Source organism: Mastigoproctus giganteus, chromosome 5, assembly GCF_048544385.1.
Source record: "Mastigoproctus giganteus isolate SK-2022 chromosome 5, ASM4854438v1, whole genome shotgun sequence".
NCBI classification, from domain to species: Eukaryota; Metazoa; Arthropoda; class Arachnida; order Uropygi; family Thelyphonidae; genus Mastigoproctus; species Mastigoproctus giganteus.
In genome coordinates, this window is record NC_143579.1 from 123,059,119 (window position 1) to 123,084,715 (window position 25,597).

The 25,597-nt window shown below is 36.5% G+C and overlaps 1 protein-coding gene across 1 annotated transcript in view; it reads left to right on the top strand.

Moving 5' to 3' along the window:
* LOC150085675 (uncharacterized) overlaps window positions 1-20,770 on the top strand; it is a 252,562-nt gene extending 231,792 nt beyond the window's left edge. The window contains exons 9-10 of the mRNA XM_090374182.1: window positions 5,404-5,523; window positions 20,550-20,770. Of these exons, the coding sequence (XP_090230308.1) occupies window positions 5,404-5,523; window positions 20,550-20,626 (197 nt within the window). The 3' untranslated portion in view covers window positions 20,627-20,770. The remainder of the gene's footprint in view (window positions 1-5,403; window positions 5,524-20,549) is intronic.
* The last annotated feature ends 4,827 nt before the right edge of the window (window positions 20,771-25,597 follow it).

Below are 25,597 nucleotides of genomic sequence, written 5' to 3' on the forward strand. Positions count from 1 at the left end.
TACCTAGAACAGTCATTTTGGTTCAATGTGACTACCATTGGTGATACGGCAGACATCCCATCTGAACTCAATTTCCTCCCAAATGCGACGTAACATATCCAGCATAACTTCTGTAACTGCAGTGGTAATTTTAGTTTTGAGCTTAGCAAGATTGGTAGGTAAGGATGGAACAAACACCCAATCTTTAATGAAACCCCATAGAAAAAAGTCAAGAGGTGTCAAATCTGGGGAACGAGGTGGCCATGCTAACGGCCTTGCTCGACCAATCCACTGACCTGGGAAACGGTTATTGAGGAATTCCCTTACTTCTGTCAGGTAGTGAGGATGTGCTCTGTCTTGCTGAAAGTGAAAGCATCCTTCGTGGTCATCTTCATCAAACTGTGGAATGAGAAAATTTTCCAGCATATCCAGATACACGATACCGTTGATGTGACTGCCATTGGTGATACGGCAGACATCCCGTCTGAACTCAATTTCCTCCCAAATGCGATGTAACATGGTTGTCTCGTGGAAAAAGAAGGGTCTGTAAACTTTTACTTTGCTGAGGGTACAAAAAACGTTCACCTTTGGGCTATCACAAACATGTTCCAGATGTGCACATGGGTTTTTGCTGGTCCAAATCCTGCAGTTGTGGGTGTTAACACTACCACTAATGTGAAATTTTGATTCATCACTAAAGGTTGTTGTCCAGTAATGTCTTGTCTTCCTCTATCCGATGTAACATGTCTGCACAGAATTCCTGATGAGCAGCCGTATCTGAGTGAGTAACTTGTTGCACCATGGTAAACCGGTATGGCTGCAAGTGTAAACGTCTTCTTGCATTAGCCAGATAAATGCAAGAAGAGAGTAGCATATTGAAATATAAAACCTTATACCCATGTGGATTGAATAACAAATATGACTAACAATATGAATGATATATGTATTTATAATATGTTCCAAATTGCCAAGAAATTGGAAAAAATAAAAAACAAAAGAAAATATACAAAATCAAAAACAGCCAAGAATAAACCAAAAAGTTAGGGGACTTCTTAGATTTATTTAAGATATAGGACATCGATCCTATAAACATTAGCTCTATACATAATCCACTTTTCAACATTAAACTCAATACACTCAAAGCCCTAAACAAAAAAAAAAAAAAAAAAAAACTAATAATTATGACTTTAGCTCTATTCACCTAATACACATCATACAAGATATCAGTAAATTCTCAGAATCAAAATTTTACATATCAACAGGCAACTGGAAAATACCATGCTCATCTTAAAATTTTCAAAACAAAATGATGGATAATTTAAATATACATAAAAGAATTAACCTACATAATGATCTGCTACCTATTAATAACAAAAAAAAAATAAAATAAACATTATATTTATACATCCTACATCATTTGGCTTAAAAGCATGTAATTACAAAATAACAGCTACCAACCTTCACAATATCGGCAGTGGCCAGGATCTGTGTTTGCTGCAGACCTTTCAGCAGATACGTAGACCCCCCCCCCCATCATAATCAAATTATAACCGGTGCTTTAAATATAATACCATACCTCGAGCTTAGGGATATTTATCACTTGGTTACAAATTTCGACCCAACTTACCAATAAATAAATTGGCATTCAAAAAACAGCTATACTTCGATTTATTATGATATATAAATTCCTCTATTCCTGTAGAAGCATACCAATAGGTGGTTATACACATTATTAAACATAATCAGTAACAAATATGACCATTTGCAAAATAGACATGACAAACAACATAACATTTAAATTAATAAATAAACAACTTAAAGAAATACATCATAACTTTGTTATAACACCAGTTGACAAAGTCGCATGTAATTATGTGGTTATATGTAAAGCCTATTATATAGATACTAGCTGTACCTGTTGCGAAAATTTCACAATTGGTAGTAGAGTTTTTTCTCTAGCTGTCCCAAAGAAGTGTAGCCAGTGTATTGTTATGAGCAGGTAAAGCCAGTACGCGTTATTCTTTCTCATTTTCTTCTATCTGAGGAAACAAATTTTCTTTCGTTTCATTTTTTCTTTCATTTTTCAGATTATTCAGAATGTGCGCGTTGCATAACTTCACACGTACAAAATGTCGCACAGTCTCTGTAATGCTTCTTTGAAAACAGCATTTTTTTCTATATTCTTGTGCCCTTCTGGCAACCTTATCTTAACATGCTGGAATAATCTGACCCGAGACATTGCTACATACAATTGGTCATGACTAAATACAGGGTTAGTAAGTGAAATTCCAATTCTATAAAAACGTTTTCCCTTGACTCTTATTTATTTTATAGTCATTGCAAAGCCGAATAAGAAACTGCCATCTCTTAAATGAGAATGGCAAAGTCAAAATCGGATGGAATCAAATCTACATGCAGTAAGAGTACTTGTTTTCCTTTAGATTTCTCCTGTTATTATTTCGAGATTCAAACAATTCTGAAGTCTCATACCATTGATCAGTCCTTCTGAAATTGCCATATTTTGCAGTAAAATAAAATGATTCCCGAATTTTTCACACTTAAAATGTAAGGCTTGACAATGAACAAACCTTTCACTAAGTAAGCCAATACTGTGATACATTAAATCTTTCTGATCCTTAAATGCACATTTCAGACTGATTGTAGGAGCACAAAAACGAATATTTCTCCTTTTCCGCAAGGTACATTCCACATGACCAGTCGGAGTAGCATGGCAGCATAGTGGGGCTAAAGTAGGCAGTGCTAGTAGACAAAACTGGCCCGTTCCGTAAAATAAAACTATTCGGAATTTTTGTTTTCCCATTTTTCTGCACACCTAGGAAGAAATATCTTCAATTTGAGACCACTTTCAGCCTGATTGGTTAGGCCTATCATTCATGGCCGTCTCAAAAAAATGGCTTCCGTATTAATATATAAATTATTAAGAACAAACTACACTCTAGTAACACATAAAAATACATAATATCCTCCACTAAAGTAATAATCAAAAAAACTAATAGCATTACATAAAAAATTAAAATTAAACTATAATAACTTAATTTCCATTTACCTATTGTATTCCAAAATTTCATAAATCACCTATTGTATTCAGATTCATAACCTCGTGCAGAGACAGTTAAGCTAAATTTCCAGGTAAAAATCGCTAAAATCAATACTAAATAACATAAATAAAAGTAACATCATATACAACGACTCACCTATTATTAATACTATAAAAGACAATAATATAACACAGATACAAACATTTGACTTTAAAAGTCTATTCATCAGTATTAATTTTAAAAATTTAAAAATTGTTCTTAACAGATTATACACACAGACACGAAAAAGCTATCAACCTTGACTTCATTTACTGGGATACACTAATTAAGCTATGTATTTTTAACAACTACATATATGATGAAACTTCATCATTATTACATGCATGTGAAAGGCACTCCTATGGGAAGTCTGGCATCTTGTATAATAGCAAAACTTTGTACTTATATTCAGCTGAAGAAAACATTTCCAGGTGACCTATTACAATTCAGATACATGAATGATTTATGCCTCCTTAGCTGTATATTTCATTCAAGAAGGAGAGCTTACCCTGGAAAAAAACTAATACCTCTGATAACATGACCAACTACTTGGATTTTAAAAATAGAAATCTCCACTAATGCAAAAAAGATTATAAATGTCTAACAAAAGATATGCATTTAAATTTTAGTGTAGTCAGCCTTACTCACTGGGCATTCAATATCTCAGGATCGCTTCCACCTATATTAAAAATTCTAGCTGTATAGCTAACATCAAAGCCTTCTATAATAAACTGGTTTATAATAATTTCCCTATCCCATATTTAAAATATCATTTCAGAAGGTGCACAAATTTCAAGAAACCCCTATCAGAACCTATTGCACTAATTTAGTAATTGTAAACTAATAAAAAAACAGGTTTTAGATTCAGAATTGGTCTTAGATATATTATTTCTAACTGTAATACACAAAGAAAGCATAGTATACACTTTGCTTTCTTGGTGTATTACAGTCGGAAAAACTGGTACCCACCTGCCAGCAACCTATAGTGTGTTTCTTATAACCTTTTATTCTTTAGTATTCCATTTTTCTTTACATTTTATTTCATATCAATATATTATTCGATATTGCTCTGTTCTATCTCACCTTGATTTTTTTTTTTTTTTTTTTTACTGTATATATATGTATAATATATACACACATATCATCTCACTTAAGTTCATGCATAATGACCTGCAAATTCAGCTCAGGCCCTTTCACATGGTAAATAATTTAATCCCTACTACCACAGCAGAGAGAAATCTTAATTTCTGAAATATAGGAAAGAATGAGCAGGTTCTCTTATTTTTCATAATGTAAGTCTTGTTTTGTATCATAAATATGACCTCTTTAAGTCCTAATTTCTTTAGAGGATTACAAAAATTAATTATATTAAATATTTGATTTAACTATTTTAACAGTCAGCTTTTCCTTTTTTCCAAGAAAAGGTTCCAAAAGTCTACTTTTCAAACAATGGCCAGCTTATGAGTCTCATGTATGGGCTAGTGTACCCACCTTATAACATTTCTGTTGCAATCTAATCGAAACCAAATTTGCAATACATTGGGTACTCGAGTACCCCAATGGGGAGGGGTATAATTTTATTTATCATTTTGAAACAAGATGGCCATAATTTAATTATCAGCCATTTATAATTCCTATATTTTCAATCTAATCAAAAGTCAAGTTTACAATACTTTGGAAAATAATAAGAGTGCATGCTAACGATAAATCCTTCTATTTTGATTTGCCCAATCTGTTTGGAACTCATCTGTTTATGAAATTTAAATGAAATTTACAAAACTTGGTTTACAATACAATATAATAAAATTGCCTACTTCCATTAAAATCATATGTATATTTCGAACTTGTATTATCTGTAATATAACAAGAATAATATCAATTTGTCATTTTTATTTCTATTATCCAATAAGCGCATCATTTCTGATGCGCTTACACTATATTTATACATTATCCAATAAATAATAAAAATCTAATTTATATTATCTGCCAGTTTCAAAACAAAAAGTAAATGCAGTAACTACTCTTAGAAGAAAAACTAAAACATATTTTTTCATTATATTTAGAATTATAAAAATGACAAATACAAACATACCAACATTTGTCAAAGAGATCTTCAATTGTGCATTGAATTGAATATTATTGAATTGATGAAGGCAGAGCCATCTATTGTACTGTAGCCAAATAATAATTAAAGCAAAATAGTATTTTACAAGCAAATCATATAATGCAATGATAGTGTAATGAATGTATACATTCAAAAACCAGAAGAACAGTGAAATAATTATAATGCCTAGAAATTTATATATCAATATCTACCTTTTTATAGGTCCTGATGCTTATCGACTACAGATTGAATTTGGTAATCTAATAACCCTGGGTAGCATTCGTAGAGAAACACGGCTTGGAGAAAGATTTATTAAGACCTACTTTAAACCTTGTGGGAAAGGTAAGTGTGTTCTTTGAGAAGGTTAACAATTTAAAATATTAAACCACTAGTTCTAACCAAAATTTCCTTATGTCCTCTTCCTCTTATATACCACAATATATCCATGCCTATATCTGGGGTGGTGAGCAGTGGTGGGAATCAAAAATTTTAAAAACTGGTTCTCTATCACCTTACTCCTCCTTTTCAAGGTAAAAAAGAAAGACCAAACACAGACCAAAAGTAACATAGCTCACATGGCGTTCGGTGTGAAACAGCCTTTAGGGACTGGTTTTGCGAACTTGGGGAAATTTTAGAACAGGTTCACAGAAACCAGTGCAAACAGGCTGAATCCCACTGCTTTACACTGGTGGTGAGTAAAGTCCACCCATAATATTACTGTTGAGGTGTTAGTAGTAGTAAGATGTACTGTACACCGAAAAATGCCTTAGAATTGCTCAGCAAACTAGGTTATACTACCTGTAGTGGAATATGTATTTTCTCTCTCAGTCATGAGAGAGAAAATACCCACTTCATTTGCCTCTGTCCAATCCTTTAAATTTATTCAAACTACCTCCTTCCACAACACCAGATGAAAGTTTATTCCAATAATATCTTTGGATGAATCAAATTTCCATACATTTATACTGCAGACCATCCTTTGCTATTTAAATTTGTCTGCATGTTATCCAAGAAAGAGTAAGGATACTATCAGCATTTAGTCTGCTAATGCTGGTGTAACAATTTCAGTTAGATCTCTTTGACAGTTTACACATAATTCATACTCTTTCTTGGTAAGAGTGCTTTTTTTTTTTTTTTTTTTTTTTGCCTTATACAGTGGGATAATCACCTATTTGTCCCTGGAAAAAATCCTGTATATAATTGACAGAAACCCCATGAGTTGTCCAAGCAGCCTGGCTACACTTCTCAAAGAACATGTTGGAAAAACTTATTCTTGGATTATTGCTGCACAAATGCAGCACCTTCCATTTATCAATGTTAAACCTCAGTTTCCATTTTTCAGCCCATCGATCTAAATTATTCCAGGTCTTGCTGTAGTCAAATACCCAGATTACTGTCATTATCCAATTATTGATATGCCTACATCACTATTATTCATAAGTATTAAAAACAGTAAGGGTCCCAACCCTAAACCATAAAGGACCCAGTCCATGAAAAGCAAAAGTCACTAATAATTGATATTATGAACAGTATTCAAAAGCATTACTGAAATTTAGGTAAAAGTAAAGGTAAAGTGCAGCCATTATCAACCCACTGCAGGATGGAAGCCTCCTCAACAATTCATGCTGAGGAAAATGGACCATAATCTGCCACGCTGGTCCAGTGCGAGTTGGCAGATTGACCGTATTCAGCAGTCAGGGGCTTGAACCCCGGTCTACTCAAAGAGCATGTGCTACTGCACTCCCACTTCTGACCACTTGGGTACGGAAAGGCATCGAAATTTAGGTATACAATTATAATTTTTTTTGTTTGCCTTTAGTTTCTTTGCACCTATCTCATAGTAGCTAATTGTATTGGTCACACTAGATTTCCCCCTTAACAAATTTATATTGTGGTTTCCATATAACTATATTCTTGTCAAGATGATTCTGCATCTTGACAAAAATATTTTCCCAAGTACAGAAGTCAAGCTCTGTACTCACTCACTTTACCCTTTGATCCATCCTCTTTCCAAATAGAAGATACATTTGAACACTTCCAGGCAGTAGGAACATCCCCCTCAGTCCAAGGTATCTCATAATTATGACTAAAGGCTTGCTTACCTGTTTTTATGCTTCTTTATCACCTGTCTTAATGCTTCTTTTGATATAATTGGATTGACTCTATCAGCCCCATGTGCTTTTATTTACCTTTAGTTCCAACAATTTTCCTTCTAGCTTCCTTTCAGTTATCATAATATCATTTAACTCCCGGTTAGAATTAAGTATACAGTAAACCCCCGCTATTCGCAGTATCCGTATTTGCGGTTTCGCGATCGCTGATTTAATATAAAATGAAACCTAAAAAAATGTGAATTTTAAAGGGCCATGAATATTTTCTGCCATAAAAAAACATGGACATGGCTAAAATTATCTTTCCCTGTCAAAACAGTGCTCGGTGGGTGGGGGGAGAGGGATGACAAAATTGCAAGCGTGGATGTTTCTCGCTAATCCTTGTTCAGTATGTGTTATGCGCTTGTCATGGAAGGTTTCGTCGTTTGCTTTAAATTTATACGCTTATAAATTGAATAAATTTATCAATTTATAAATTGATATGCTTACAAAAGTGATAAATCTACCGTTTTGCAGTTTAAAACAGACTTTTTCTAATGGTGAAAGTGTCTCTTTAGTGGCAAAACATTATAAAATCAGTGAGTCAACGGTACGATTGATCAAAAAATCGGAAGAAAAAATCTGCCATGGTGTCCATGAAAATGCGCTAATTGCTTAAAAAATTTGCTCTGTAACTCGTGATGTTAAATTAGGAAAAATGCCAAATGCTTTAAATCTGTGGATAGAAGACCGAACTCAAAATAAAATTCCGTTAAGTTCACTCATCATTCGTGAAAAAGCAAAACTCCTTTATCAACACTTTAGTGAAACTGGTGATAGCACTGGTGGGATAAGTTTTTTTTGCTAGCAAAGGCGCTGGTTTGAAAAATTTGTTTGAAATTTCTAATAAATATTACATTTAATATTAAATTGTTTCTTATTTTCATTTTGATGCCATATGCTTGCATTTCACTATGTACTGTCTATGTACATAGTCATATTATGAAGGTACATATAATACATACATAGACAAAATTTTAGACTAGTTTTTCTTATATATTTCGTACTTTGGAACGGAACCCCTTTATTACTATGGGAGCCATAACTCAGTATTCGTGTTTTCGGTATTCGCGACATTTCTCAGGAACGTAACCCCTGAGGGGTTTACTGTACTTCTGTTATCCCTCCCTAAGACCTTTTTACATGTGAATGCAAAATATTTATTCAGATTTGTCAGAAATCTGTACAGGATCATTGCTCCCCCCCCCCCCAACCTTCAGAGGCTCTACCTAATTGCAACTAATGACCTAGAAACCATGCTGGTGAAGAGACAGAAAACAGGGCCATGTCCACAATCACACCCTTTATTTCTCATTATACACTCTTCTGGAGAGCAGACAGTTGGAAGAATGTCTCCTTTCTTCATACAGAAAGGACTGGTGGGAATGCCAAAGTCAGCGAGACATCTGTATGCCTGAGATGTCCTAGTGGAGACATCAAGCTAAAAACACTAAGAACTCTTGAAACTAAAAGGTTAATTCCACTGTAATGAATTAAAAGATTAAGGAGAAACAAATATCAAAAAGAATAACAATTCAGAGAAATAGAAATGTGCCACTTAGAAATCTGATTCTCACTTTTGACATGCCTTGACTTCCAACAACCATAAAAGGAGGATATCTGAACTGCCCAGTGGGGGCCATACATTCAAAACCCCCTATGGTGTTTCAAATGCTGAAGATATGGACACCCTCAGGAAGCTTGCAAAGCCTTCACCCAAGAGGGACCTCTGTGGAAACATTCACTAACTTCAAAGGGGATCATCCTGCCTGTTCTAGAATGTGCAACTAGCAGAAATGAGAGAAAGCCAATCAAAAGTATAAAACTGAATGTAGTGCCACATATCAGAAAGCAAGAAAAATGGTCAACCGCGCATTAGAAATGAACTTTTCTATGTGCAAACAGTAACAAAAAACCGTTCAGTTGGAACTCAAATTGACTTTCCCATCCCTCCCCACATCTTTTTCTCCTATGGCTAGACACCTATTAAGCACACCTTGACCATCAAAACAAGAAATAACAGTAAAAAAATGAATGAAAAAAAAAAATGGATACAGGGTACCCATATTTTCTGAAGAAAGAGAAACATAAGTCTGCCAAATTTAAGTTCAGAAACAAATTGAAAGAACCATTAAAACCAAACAAAGAACCATTTTATATATAGACCTGTTGGGGTTTTCAATAGAAATATCAATGACACCCAAAACTCACCAATCTGCCTCTGCCTCCAAGAGAAAACTTAAGAATAGACAATCTGAATGCAAAAAATTATATAATATCCAGTAAAGATAGAATAAGTGAAGGGCTAGCTAATGTGGTGTAGTAATACCCTTTTTCCAGTGCAGCATTGACCAGCCATTTTGAAGCTGTAACAGCCTGATTTTCTGTGAGTGTTTTCATTACTGTATGTTTGTTTTATGATTTGGATAGTCTCATTCTGCAGCAACCACTCCATCTTGCATACTAGGCAACTTAAATGGCTATAACCCTTTATGAGGTAGCACAGGCATCAATAAATGAGAGCAGATTGTGGAATGAATACTTGATCACCACAGCCTCTCCTTCCAGAACAATGGAGTTGATACTTTTTTTAATTTTTCTACTCCCTGCTTTCAGTGGGGAAGTTAGTCAAAATCCTTTAAGCAGTGACCACAACCCTGTAGTTCCTACACTGATTTGCAGCACTTTGTCATTTCAGCAAAACCCTCCAACCCCCCCTATGGAAAATCCAAATGGGAATCTTACAGTAAGAGTAGTCAATAAATGATGCTGTATCACATCAAAGAAAGCATAGTGCTTTCTCTGTGCACACATTCCATCCCAAAAATCTCTGCACATTTCACTTCTACACCCAAAAACAGGGTGGCCTGCAAAATGCATTGTGGCAAGAAAAAGCACAAAGGTGTGGAATAGATTTTGCTGATATCCTGCCACTGAGAACCAATACGCTCTAAGCAAACTTGTGCAAAAGCAACAAAAAGTACACTTTTTTTTTATTTTTTTTTTTATGATCCTGCTTCAAACATTAATATAATGTGTAAGATTTAGAAAAAAAAAAAAGCCACCAGAAAAGTCAGTCTGCTTTAACAAACTTAAAGCTGAAAAATTCCTGAATCCATTTCGCATCATATATAAATCAATCAACTGGTCTGGAACAAATCTGTAAAATGCAAGATAAATGCAGAAATTCTGCTTTCCTAATATTGTAATATAATAGTGATACAATTGCACTAGTTTTTTGGCCACCAGGTGTCGCTTGGTGAAGACAGATTTCTGTAGCTGCTACATGCTGATAAGTTTTCATTGAAATTTTATCGTATTTTTGATTAGTTAGCTTATTAATTTGTTTTACAAAAAGATTAAATAGGCTTAGTGGTGTTCTTTGGCTTATTTTTTAAATTTAGCTAGTGATTTTGTAAGTTCCAACTCACTACTGCTATCATGGTGTTTTAGGAGGGAATTATTATTATTAGCCATATGGTTCAAGGAAGACTGAGGCTTATGCTGCACCAACCAAAAAAAAATTCCTGAGTTATCCTGTGAGAGAGAGAGAGAGAGAGAGAGAGAGAGAGAGAGAGAGAGAGAGAGAGAGAGGAATCACCAAGAAAGAAGAATGATGATATCCAGCTCATCATTGGACCCTGGGTGTGTCAAGCCCATACTCACCAGATGTGAGGCCCTGGGGCATTGTAGCATAACCAGTAGCTCAGAATAGTAGTAAGGTTTGAATTTTAATAATTAAGTATTTTGAAGAGTTTAATCACCTCTTGGGCATATATCTGTTGTATGTTTTGATTAGTTAATGTATTAATTTGTGTTTTACAAAGAGATTAAATAGGCTTAGTAGAGTTCATTAAGGGGCTCCCATCTGGTGAGTATGGGCTTGGCACACCCAGGGTCCTGCACTGGATATCATCATTCTTCTCTTTCTTGATGATTCCCTTCTACTTCTCTCTCTCTCTCTCTCTCTCTCTCTCTCTCTCTCTCTCTCTCTCTCTCTCTCTCTCTCTCTCTCTCTCTCTCTCTCTCTCAGAGTAACTCAAATATTTTTTTTTGGCTGGTGCAGCATAAGCCTCAGGCTTCCTTGCACCATATGGCTAATAATAATATTTTTTTAAATTTAGCTAGTGACTGTGACTTTGTAAGTTACAACTTACTACTCTTACTGCTATCACTTTGGTGTTTTGGCAGGAATATTAATTGTAATAAATAAGTATTTTGAAGTGTTTAATCACTTTTTGGGCATATATCTTTTGTATTTAGCTAAGGATATAACTAATTTAGTATTGTGATTGTTACGGTATAGCAGAATACATATTACAGCATTAGTTTAGTATAGTATTTTATAGTCAAGTATAATATAGTAAATAAAATCAATTAAATTTATTAACCTTATTAATTTTCATTGTTAATTAATTAAATCGTATTTAAACAGAAATCACGCCCCATACTAGAGCAGCAAAATGCACAAAACAGCAGGAGTGCTGTGGCTCTTGGGAGAACTAAAGGGGGATATTCTCCAGTGCATCATGGCCTAAAGAAATGTGCAACTTGTGATATGTTTGCAAACCTTTCTGAAACAGGACATGATGTTGCCAAGGGGGATTCGTGTCTGCTCGATGTAAGCAGTGTGAAGAAGTTAGGTGCCAACTCAGCATTATTATGGGCCTTTATGGGGTACATAAAGGCCCCTGTGTTTCAATTATAATAATAATTGAAACACAGGGTACATGCCCTCGAAGGACTTACATTTGGCGACCCATCAAGCTCTCAGCTGTCCACATCAGTGCCAGAGCTTGCACTTGATAATCCGACAACGCAGCGGCGACCAGGGCAGAATGTGCCGGTCCCACAGGAGCTAGTTGTCTGTGACTGTTGTCAGGGAGATGGGAAATATATTGTGCAAAAAGGGATAGGTCTGCCAGGGGCAAAAGTTGATGGCATTGTAGAGCAGATATCTTTTAAAGGCACAAAGGGAGATATTGTTGTACGCGTTGGCATTAATGACATTAGCATTAGTAGAGGCATATGATGCAAGAAAGAAAGCTTATGCAGCATCAGCCAAAAAAAAAAAAAAAAAACCCACTCCCATTTCACCCTTCCGTTCATTCGAAATACCTGTCCAGCTGCGCCTTAAATTTATTTAGGCTATCAACTTCCACAACAAGGGATGGAAGTCTGTTCCACTGACCAACTACCCGCTGGCCAAAGACAAATTTCTGCACATTTATCCTATATCTGTCTTTCCTCAATTTGAATTTATGCCCGCTCAGGTGATTATTCTGAGCAAGAGGAAGAATCCCATCGGCATTGAGCATGCTCAAATCATTCAAGACTTTATACACCTCTATCAGATCACCTCACCGGTGCCTAGTCTCCAGACACTGTAATTTGCAAAACTTAAGCCTGTCTTCGTAAGAGCAACCCTTTGTTCCATTCACTAATCTTGTTGCCCTTCTCTGTACTCGTTCCAGCAGCTCTACATCCTTTTTGAAATGAGGCCTCCAGACCTGTATACAGTACTCAAGATGTGGCCTGACCATTGCCTTATACAAGGGAATAATCACCTCCTTATCCCTGCTAGAAAAATTCCTGTATTTCACCCCGGGGGCTCACATCTGGTGAGTATGGGCTTGGCAAACCCAGGGTCCTGAGCTGGATAATTTTTCTCTTTCTTGGTGATTCCTTTATACTTTTCTCTCTCTCTCTCTCTCTCTCTCTCTCTCTCTCTCTCTCTCTCTCAGGGGGTAACTCGGAAATTTTTTTTTTTTTTTGGCTGGTGCAGCATAAGCCTTAGGCTTCCTTGTACCATATGGCTAATATTAATAATAATAATCTCATTGACAAGACACCACGAGCTACTCTTGCAGCCTATCTCCACTGCTCAGAGAACTTCATATCTGCCTCCACAATTACCCTCATATCCTTTTCATTCTCTACCACAGTCAGTGTAGTACCACAGGAGTGGGAGATTTGCAGACTAACTTAACAAGTACAGGTCAATGCTGAAAAAAGGTACAAGTTAAGGTTAAATTTGAAAGTGTCTGCAATTCTGCCCAGACATGATAGGAGCGAGTACATGGTGTGAGAGCCTTGTCAATCAATATGGCCCTAGAGAGAGAGAGCTTGTGCAAGGCTCTTGGGGTAAATTTTTCTCAGCGTGGTCTGAGATTGTTTCTACAGGGACGGGATACACTTAAATAGAAATATTTGCTGATGCTATCTAGGCAGTGTTATGTTGGTTGGAAAACTGCTAGCTTGGAGGGATTCACAGACTAATAACAGTAGCCACAGGCAGAGGTAAAAGTGATTCTTGCACTGCTTCTATTGGAATGAGCAGCAGCCTGCAAAGTGAGGTAATGGGGATTTAAAGGGCTGTTGGGAGTCATCATGTAACAAGTAAATACATGGGTCATGTTAGGGTAACTAAGAGTAAAAATAGGTGTATATATACTTGCATGTATGCCAATGCATACAGTAAATAAATTTGATGACTTTGAAGTGCTGGTCAAGACATCAAAAATGGATATTGTTGGGATATCCGAGAGGTGGTACCACATGGATATAAGCAGCACAGAACTGGAATTTGGGGAATACAATGTGTACACAAAGGATAAACAGGACAGGAAGGGTTATGCTGTTAGTTAAGAAACACATAAAATCTAAGGAAGTGCATCCAATTGACATTGGTGAACAATGCAATATTGAGTCAGTGTGGTGTTGACATAAGCACTGGGAAAGGGAAAATGGGAGTAGGTATATGTTATAGGACTAATGAATCTGATGAGTATAATGAGCAATTGTGCAGAGAAATAGTGGGCCAGTAAATCAGATTGTGTTATAATGGGGGGATTTTAACTTCTGAGATATTAACTGGAACTTGTGGATTGGTCACTCGCACACTGGCAAATGTTTTGTGGATTTATTGGATGACAGTTTTCTTCAGCATCATTATGTACCAGAGGGAGTAATACACTTGATCTGATTATTAGCAGTGATTCTTCATGCGTTAAGAATCTGCAGATAAAGGAACCACTAGGTGGCAGCAATCACAGTGTACTGATGTGGTATTTACTTAAAGATATAACTACCATCAAGGGTAAGGGTTTTTCCTTTCATAAAGGTGACTTCAGTGGGATGAACTGATGATGTTACCAAAAGTGAATTCTAAATGGGAGGCCTTCAGGGAATTAATCTTGGAGGGTACTAGGCTTTTCATACTAACTAAGGAATACTGTTCAAGGTTTAGGCCTAAATAGATATCAGATGAATTTCAGATATCAGAATTATCAGATTAATTTCAGATATCAGATTATCAGATGAATTTCAGATATCAGAATTATCAGATTAATTTCAGATATCAGATTATCAGATGAATTTCAGATATCAGAATTATCAGATGAATTTCAGATATCAGAATTATCAGATGAATTTAAATTATCAGGTGAGACCTGATAATCCTATGGCAGATATAAACTCTAGAAGGAAAGGGATGAATCACATTGGTCCATTTAACATAGATGGTTTGACTATTGATGATAATGCTCAGTTAGCTGGTAAATTGAATGACTATTTTGCATCTACATTTACGCATGAGGAGTTATTCAAGGAGGGGAGTGCCAAAAGTTTATCAAACTCTAATAGGGAGCTACATGATTTTGTAATAACTGAGAGCACAGTGGAGGAGAAATTGTTGAAGTTAAACATATGGAAGGCACCTGGGGTGGATGGGATCTATCCACATTTATTAAAGAGGCAGCAAAGGAAGTAAGCAATCCCTTAGCCATAATTATGAAAGCTTCCTTGGATTTTAGGGGAGGTCATGGACTGGAAATGTGCAAATGTGTCCCCAATTCACAAAGGGGGATGAAAGGGTGACACGAGTAATTACATACCATTTAGTTTAACTTCTGTTCCGGGGAAAATAATAGGCACTTTTTTAAGGAAGCAATGCAGGATCATCTAGTTGTTGTTGTTTTGGTTTTTAGGAGTATTAGCAACTAAGCCATATTGCTCCGGGGATATGTGGTGGTCATTCCCTGACCTTTCCGTATTTGGTGGTTCACAGGCTCGAACCCCGGTCTAATCAAGAAGCGTGTGCTACGCACTGCTGCTCCTGCCCACCTGGCTACGGAGGCGCCACAGGATCATCTAGACAAGACTGCAGTTATAATTCAGACAATGGTCAGGCCACACCAGGCCTCATTTTAGGAAGGATGTAGAGCTGCTGGAACGAGTACAGAGAATGAGATTGGTGAGTGGAACAAAAGGTTGGTGTTAACGAAAAAGGCTTAAGTTCTGCAAATTGCAGCTTCTGGAGACTAGGCACCTGCGGGGTGATTTAATTGAGGTGTATAAGGCCTTGTATGGATGGAGCAAGCTCAATGCTAATGGGATTCTTCCTCTTGCTCAGATTACTCACCTGAGGGGGCATAAATTCAAATTGAGGAAAGACAGTTGTGGAATAGACGTGTGGAAATTTGCCTTTAGCCAGCAGGTGGTTGATAGTTGGAACAAACTTCCATCTGTCGTAGTGGAGGTCAGCAACTTAAATTCAAGGCAGAACTAGACAAACATTTGGAGTGAAATGGATGGGTGAGATGGGATGGGTGGTGTGTTTTTTTTTTTTTTTTTTTTTTTTTTTTTTAGCTGATGCTAAATAAGTTTGCTTTCTTGCATAATATGCTGTGCTAATGTTAACATTTGCTTGAGTGTCAACAAAAACATCTTAACCCCCAAAATTTTTAACAAAGACCTGATAGAAAAATCTAAACTTCAGCTCTAATGCACTTGAATCATACAATAGACCTTTTACGATGAAACTCTGTATAGCACTCGCATTGTCACAAGTGAGCAGCAGCCAGATCTGATGGCATGCATTATTAGAATACTTTACAATAACATCAATGGATTTGATAATACTGGTCCTGTACAATCAGATCTTTACAGAGGATGTGTCCCCAATTTCAAGCTTCAGGAAATTATTCTAGCTTTCCCAAAAGATGGCAAAGATCGTATCATCTTAGATAACTGTTGTCCCTAACCAGCTCTGTCTATAAAATCTTTGTAAGGCTGGTCAATGTCAAGTTAGTGTGGTACCTAGAGGAGAACCAAATTTTCACTAATACTCATTGCAGCTTTAGACCCAAGAGATCTATGTTGATTATCAAATAAGAATGGAAACCAGCATAAGAGATACCTTTATAAAATCAGAACATCTGGTATCCATGTTCTTTGTTCTTGAAAAGTGCAAGATGTGGCCAAGTGGTCATGAGCATAGATAAACAAGAACATGATATAGAACTCAGAGTACTTTGACTTCCTATCAAACCAAGCTTTCCAGGTTAGAGTATAACTTTTCTCTCACGAATTTTCTGCCAGGAGGAAGGTATTCTGCAAGGATCAGCCTTCAGTCCCACATTATTTGCATTAAAATAAATACAGTTATGAGCAGTTACCACCCAATGCTCTTTATGCTTTATGCAGACTTCAGTATCTCCTTCCATTCACAGGACCATATGCTGATAATGGATTCTGACTTTCAACATCAAAAATTGTATGTGTACATTTTTGCCATAAAAGAAATCTTTACCCAAATGGACAGCTCACCCATGTAATACTAGATAAGAAGTTGACCTTTCTGGAGCATATCCCCCAGCTGCAAATAAACTGGGCTCCCGGTGCCAAACAATTTGTGATGAGTAATTTCTCTGAGCTTCCAGTGTGATTTTCCACAGAGATTTCTAGTTATTTTATGTTACTATCGTTTATAAATCTCCTTATTTGATCATAGTTTGATTAATAACACTTACTACCTTTTACTTGGTCACACCAGATACTTATTCCTGCCTTTCCACGGTGAGGCTGGAAACCTAGGCATAAGAGCCAAACCCCAGGGCTAAAAGAAGCCAAATGGATCTACAAAACTTTCCAGTTGTGGAGCTCACAGACTCATCATATCATGATACTTCAACTCTCAAAAGAAGTGCAAAACACAAGGTCATGTGGCATTTCTCATAATCCATTCCCTAAGACGAACGTATTTGCAAACTTTATCCACTTTTTATTCAGAAATATCTAGAAAGTTCCTCTGATCCACCTAAGAGTGTAAAGAGGAGTCATCCTTCCACAGCACAGTCAAAGTCACTGGCTTTAAATATTGCTGTTACCCTCCTGGTCAATTGGTTGCAATTGATCGGGAGGGTAACAGAGTCCAGAGATGCTCTGACTTCAGCAAGGTTTGCAGGATGGCCAGGGGCATTGTCCTAGAGAAATCTTTGCTATGTTTCTTTGCATCCTTTGCCAAAGATTTCTCTTAATCTGCTTGCCTAATCTCTTTTGTGGCCTGATTATAGACTAGCTTATATCTGTAGGCTTCTGTCACTTGATAATTTATATGCATCCCATGCATTTTTCTTCTCTGCCATGAGTGTCATTAGTTCATCTGACATCCATTTAGGCTTAACCCTTGAACAGTACCTATTTAGAATTTGCTGTTGGTAACATCATTAGTTGGTCCCACAGAATAGAATTTAACAACTGCCTGAGACCACTGTATTTTGCTTTACAAAAGCAAAATCCCTTCCCTTTACCCCTGATTGTAATTACATCTTTGAGTAAATCAGTACACTGTGATTACTGCCACATAGTGGTTCCTTTTTATCTGCAGATTCTTAATGTATGAATAATCGCTGCTGTACTACTCCCCCTGGTTGTCCCTCGAGCATGCTGCTACAGAAAACAATCATCCAATAAATCCACAAACGTCTTGCTCCTGTGGGACGAGTGCATTCTGCCTTGAAGAATTCAGCTGAGTTGCCTGCTGCACAAGAGTGAGTTCTGGCATTGAGTTGGGCAGCTGAGAACTTGATAGGCCTCATTTTAATTCCTCTAAGGACATCTACCCTACTCTTCAAACTCTCATAGATACCATCAGAATGCTGAGTTGGCACATAATTTCTTCACATTCTCTACACCTAGACTTGGCAAAGACTCCTTCGCTAGATCATGTCCTGTTCCAGAAAGTCTGCAAACATTTTACAAGTCGCAGAATTTTTTAAACTGTGAGGCATTGGAGAATCGCCCCTTTGGTTCTCCCCGAACCACAGCACTCCCACCACTTTGTGCCCATTGCTTTGCTGCTCTAGTCTGGGGAATGATTTCTATTTAAATACAATTCAATTGATTAACAATGAAAATTAACAAGATTACTAAATTAAGATTTTTTGTTCTAAAGCCTCAAACTATGCAAAGATTCACTAAAAGGACAAGTTAGTGTAATTGCATCATATTACTGTGCAGTAGTATATACTATTGCACATCATCTCTCATATTATGGAGTTATACAGGGTCATCGAAAAAAATGTGTGCAACATCACAACACAATCTGTTTCTGTTGCATGGCCATCTTACTGACGCTGACTGAGGCATTGCACGTAGAAGTCATTCTGCACACACACACACACACACACACACACAAACTCATGGCACAGCCAACGGTCATTGGTGAGGTATCAAATAAAACTTAGTGAGTTACAACACTGTTTGCTGCTACAATCACAGCAATCGATCAAATATTTCCGAAGATAATTAAAAAGGAAATCACGGACACCTTTTTTGATGACCCTGTACTTCATAACTGGGTTGTCACTAATTGCGACACCAGGGTATCTACCCATCCACCCAGTGGCGGATTACCCATTAAGACAATGAGGCACGTGCGTAGGGGGCCTCCAAGCCAAGACATTTTCCTATAGTGTTCTAAAATAGATTGTTTTCAGTAAACATCATAAAAATCTTGATTAATTTAAGCAAAAAATTCAAAAGTACAAAATTTCATTTATTTGCCACCTAACTTTTATTTATTTTTTATTATTATTTTTTGGGAGGCCCCAACTATCCTTAATCCGCCACTGCATCCACCAAAGAGAGGCCAACATCTCGGCATCTCCGTAGCCAGGAGCAGCAGTGCATAGCATATGCTTCTTGATTAGACCGGGGTTCTAGCCCATGACCACCAATTATAGAGGATGCAGAAAGGTCAGGGAATGACCACTACATATCCCCGGAGCAATATGGCCTTAATTGCTAATGCTCCTAAAAAACCAAATAACAACAACAGCCAACAACTCTCGAAACTGTGCCGTCTGGGTGGCAGTATCCACCGAGAATAAGTAACATTAGTTTTCTCCATTGGTGAAGCATTGCTTATTCGAGGTAGTACAATATCAGGGAAAATTGCTGTGAAGGTTTTCACAATATGAGATAGAACAAAAATGATGCCATTTCACCTGCTTCGGTGGTTTACTATGTACTAATATGATGCAATTGCACTAATTGGTCTGTTTAGTAAGATTACTAAATTTAATTGATTAATCCACAATACTACAATAAGCTAATAGATTCCTACCATGCTATCTAGTTTTACGTTATACTTGATTATGCTATAAAGTTAGAGATATAGTTGCGCTATACCATAACAATCACAATATTAAATTAGTTATATCCTTAGCTAAACACAAAAGAGATATGCCCAACAAGTGATTAGAATCTTCAAGCTACTTATTTATCACAATTAAACCCTTCTATTCCTCTGCACTACTGGTTATGTGCTATTCTGGAACAATAACGATGGTGGCAAGATTCAAACAATATAAGGGTCTAGATATATTAAGTAGTAGTGTACAAAATCTCTAGCTAAATTTAAAAAAATAATAAGCGTGACTAGGACTATAAAACTACTTAGAGTATGATTAAATGTGACAATTAGGCTAAAAAAAAAAAGACAATTTTTCAAAAACTTATGTTTTCACAGTTCAAAATTCTTTGACTAGTGTGTGGATACTTGCATCATTGAAACTACTTACGCAGTAAACTAAAATTGGCCACAAAGTGCTCAAACAATACTGAAACTAGCATTGCTGAGCAGTGCTATTGCACTGTGTGTGGCTAAAAGCAACTCCCTATCAGGCATGTGACAGTTCCTAATGAGAGGCTGTATAAACAACCTTGAAATAAACTCCAGTTAGTTCCCAAGGGGCCCCTCCATTTCTCATAACATCGCCAGGTGGGCAGATGTTATAAGACAGTTAGTATAACATAAGATAGGCATTATAAACATATCTCTTTAATCATTTGTGCACACATTTCTATGACCTGATCTGTTATCTGCAATAGTGGAAGATGATAATACTAATTTTTTTTTTTTTTTTTTTGTAGAAGAAAAAAACAGTGGAAAAACAATATCTCCGTTCTTAATTGGATTAGTTACCAGCCTTTTCTTGAATCTGCTCTGAAAGCCATGACTTTCTCATTTGCGTCAAAACGGAAGCTTGCCTCTTCATGTTGCAATATGAATGTTTGTGAAACTACCTGAAGGTGGCGTTACTGAACAATATATAGTGGAAAAAGCCAAAGAGATATAACGATTACGAAAACATTTAAGTTGCTGTTTTTTGAAGATTGTTAAAAATTGTTTTAAAGTTTTATCTCTTCTTCAGAACTATAAAAAAACATTTTATAAAGAAAATTATCAGTTGCTCAGACAGAATTTAAAACACTGCTACACAGTAACTGACAAAAGTACTCATTGTTAATTTTGAATTAACTGATTATTAGATAAATTTTCTCTATTTTTTTTTTGTCCAAAGAGTGGCAGAATGCAAAAATACTAGATATTTGCATGAAAGACTTTTGAAAATCTGAAAGTAAGTAACTTTCCATATATTCTTAAAATGGACGAAAACCATAAGACATTTAATTTTCCGTGAAGTAAAGGCAAGTTCATGGACCAAAATCTGTGATATTTCTACAGGTGATCAATTTCTGTTCATTGTGACTCAAACTCAATTCTCCAATTTCACTGTTCATTTTTCAGCAAATATTATCTTGTCAATTACTTCAAATTAATTCGAACTCTGTATATATGTTTTATAGAAAATAAAATCTGATTGTGGAAATATAAAACTGTTTATGCATTTTTTTTTCTCTTTCCTCTATTACATAAAATGATTCTGTTTCCTTGCACTTGCATATTTTAAATATACAGCAGTACCAAATCATATCTTTGAGGGATAACACAAAAAGTTACAAATGCTGTTCTTCCACTCTGCAGAAAAGGCCTGGTTCTGAAACCAAAGAGATAGATGGAAGGAATTTCTTTTCACTCAAGACCATTAATCGTCTCAGGCGAGGGCTATTTCCTTTTATCACCAAAAAACCTGCATTTTTATCCACAAAATAGACAAACAAAATTAGGTACAACAGTACAAGTCCTGGTTGCATTGGGACAAATATTCTAAATAAAAAAATTTGTTGCTGGAGAACAGCATTATAGTAAAAATCATTAAATGAAAGAAATGCTACCGAAAACATTAAACTTTTTTTTTTTTTCAATGGTAACTCCTAAATATGAAAGATATTGAAATCATAGATTACCAGTGTGGTCTATACTTGTTAACAGGAAAGACTGCTTCTGCAGGGATGGGATACACTTAAATAGAAGAGGGTGCAAGAGTGTTTGCTGATACTATCAAGGCCGCATTCGGTGGGTCTGAAAACTGCTAGATTGAGGGGATTCACAGAATAAAAGGTTAAAAGTAGCTGCAGGCAGAGAGATGAAAGTGATCCTTGCATTAGAATGAGCAGCAGCCTGGAGGGCATTATAGTAATTATAGGTGCTGGTGGGAGTAATCATGAAACAAATACATGGGCTGTATTAGTGTTACTAAGAATAAGTGCATGTATACTTGCATGTAAGCCGAGTGGGCAGGAGCGGGAGTGCAGTAGCACACGCTCTTTGAGTAGACCGGGGTTCAAGCCCCTGCCTGCTGAATACGGTCGATCTGCCAACCCGCACTGGACCAGCGTGGCAGATTATGGTCCATTTCCCTCAGCATGAATTGTTGGGGAGGCTTCCACCCTGCAGTGGGTTGATAATGGCTGCACTTTACTTTTTTTACTTGCATGTACACCAATGTTAGAAGTATAGTAAATAAATTTGACAAATATGAAGTGCTGGTCAAGACATCAAAGGCAGATATTGTTGGGATAGCAGAGTGGTGTCACCCAGATGCAGAATTGGAATTTGGGGAGTACAAGGATAGGAAGGGAGGAGGGGCTATGCTGTTAATTAACAAAAACATAAAATCTAAGAAATTGCATCCAGTTGACATAGATGGACAGTGCAATGTTGAGTCAGTTTGGTGTGACATAAGCACTAGGAAAGCAAAAATGAGAGTAAGAGTGCATTATAGACCTAATGAGTACAACAAACAATTGTACAGAGAAATAGAATGGGTCAGTAAATCAGATTGTGTTATAATGTGGGATTTTAACTTCCCAGATATTGACTGGAACTTCTGGGTTGGTCACGTGCACAGTATCTATACTGTTGTGGATTTATTGGATGATTATTTTCTGCAGCAGCATGTTCGAGAGGCAACCAGAGAGTGTAATATTCTTGATCTGGTTATCAGCAGTGATTATTCATGCATTAAGAATTTGCTGATAAAGGAACCACTAGATGTTGCTGTTGTAATTTGGTTTTTAGGAGCATTAGCAACTAAGGACATATTGCTCTGGGGATATGCTGTGGTCATTCCCTGACCTTTCTGCATCCTCCGTATTTGGTGGTCACAGGCTCGAACCCCAATCTAATCAAGAAGCGTGTGCTACGCACTGCTGCTGCTCCTACCCACCTGGCTACGGAGGCACCACCACTAGGTGGCAGTGATCACAGTGTACTGAGCCAATGTGGGAGTTACTAAAGATATAATTTACCAGCAGGGGTAAAGAGATGGGTTTTTGTTTCCGTAAAGGTGACTACAGTGGTCTCAAGACAGTTTTTTTTCAAATTCTGTAGTGGGACCAACTGATGATATTACCAAACTGCAAGTTCTAAGTGGGAAGCATTCAAGGAACTAATCGTGCAAGTTACTAGGCTTTTCATACTGATTAAGAAATATTGTTCAGCGTTTATGTGACACGATTTGGCCTCAGTAGCCCTTGTGTGGTTAAGCCAAATACAGTCTGTCCTTGTATAGCACGATAGTTGTGTTCCTAGAAACCCTCGTGCAATATAAACAGGCCCTATGGGAAAAGTGGGGTTATGTGCCAACCACCCAAGATTGAACACACATTTGGTACCAAAACATTACCAAACACAATAAATAACCGGGTAATTTTAATCGTTATAAAATACGTATTTTATAACGATTAAAATACGTAATAAAAAATATAATATATTTTTTATTATAATATAATAAAAAATAAATATTTTTATTATTTATTATATTATAATAAAGTATTTTTAGTATTTTTTAATACTAAAAATATTTTTTACGAATAAAATACGTATTTTATTCGTAAAAAAATTATTATATTAAATAAAATAGTCGAAATAAAATGCTTACGTATTTTATTACGACTATTACGTAATAAAATATTGCTAATGCTTTGCTTCTATCGTAAGCAAACTTGTTTTTTGTTTGATTTTGTTCCATCTCTTCCAATTCTTGTCTTAATCTAATGGATTTTAATTACACTTTGAGTTGTTCCCGTTATGAAAGTGTTTTTTTATTTTCTCCGCATTCTTTGTAATTCTCGGCGTTGCCTCATTTAGGTCTGTAGCACTTGCAATATCACATGGTCTTTCATTTCGCTCAAAGCGTTTCACAATTTCATATTTTTTTCTCTATCGACAGAGGCGGACTGGCCATAAGCCTTACCCGGGAAATCCCGGTGTGATTTTGGCCATAAACTGTAGTATGAGGCCACTATAAATTTTCCCGGGTAAGAATTTTTGACCCAGTCCGCCTCTGTTTATCGATATTGCTTTTTTTTTTTTTTTTCTCTCTCTCTGAATCTGCAGTGTCTTCGCCAGGACGCTTCCTTTTCACACCTTTTAAGTATTTTACTCAATTTTAGGGAATAAAGCGCAATTACAAAACGGGGAGGCACGCTTAATACACATAAACAAAGCTGCGCGCGTATAGCAACTGAATAAACAACACCGTAAAGGCCGAGATACATTATAACACCCCACATTTTACTAAAGCACATTTCTGGGGGTTACTACCATAAAACAATTTCCAGTTTCGTTTCTGCTAGTGGAATCTGTTATAAACTGGTAGTAAACTCGATCTAATTGCATTTGCGATTATATCGATAGCTGGAATTGTGTTGGTTTTTACGTTATAACTGAATAAACAACACCGTAAAGGCCGAGATACATTATAACACCCCACATTTTACTAAAGCACATTTCCGGGGGTTACTACCATAAAACAATTTCCAGTTTCGTTTCTGCTAGTGGAATCTGTTATAAACTGGTAGTAAACTCGATCTAATTGCATTTGCGATTATATCGATAGCTGGAATTGTGTTGGTTTTTACGTTATTATGGTGAAATGTGTTTCCCCTTCACTGATATAAAACACATAAATACATTTTCAGAATCTAATTCATTCCTATCGTGTTGCGTTCGGTTGGGGTGATTCCGCGTTCGACTGCCATTTCTTGTAAACACAAAGGCGAATCGTGCATAAGCGAATTCGGTTCGTGTTATATAAGATAACGTTCCCCTATTGTATGATCGAATTCGTGTAATTTAAACGCGTGTTATACGAGGACCGACTATACCAAGAACAAGGTTTAGGCCTAAATGGATATCAGATGAACTAATGAGACTCTTGGCAGAGAATAAAAATGCATGGGATGCATATAAATTATCAGGCGACACAGAAGCCTGTGGAAGATAACTAATCTTCCACAATCAAGTCACAAAGGAGATTAGGCAAGCAAAGGTAGATTATGAGAAATATTTGGCAAAGGATGCTAAGAAAATAGCAAGGACTTCTTTACTTATATAAACTCTAGAAGGCAGGGGATAAATCGGATTGGTTCACTTGATACTGATGGTTTGACTGTTGATGACCCTTCTCAGATAGCTGATAATCTGAATGACAGAAGTTTATCAAACTGTAACAGGGTGTTTAATGATTTTGTAGTAACTGACAACAAAGTGGAGGAGAAATTGTTGAAATTAAACATAAAAAGGCACCTGAGGTGGATGGGATCTATCCAGTTATATGAAAAGATGTAGCAAATTAAGTATGCAAACCCTTGGCCATAATTATGAGAGCATCCTTAGACTCAAGGGACCCCACGGACTGGAGATGTGGAAATGTATCTCCAGTTCACAAAGGGGGACCTAAGGGTGACACGAATAATTACAGGCTAGTTAGTTTAACTTGTGTTCCGGGGAA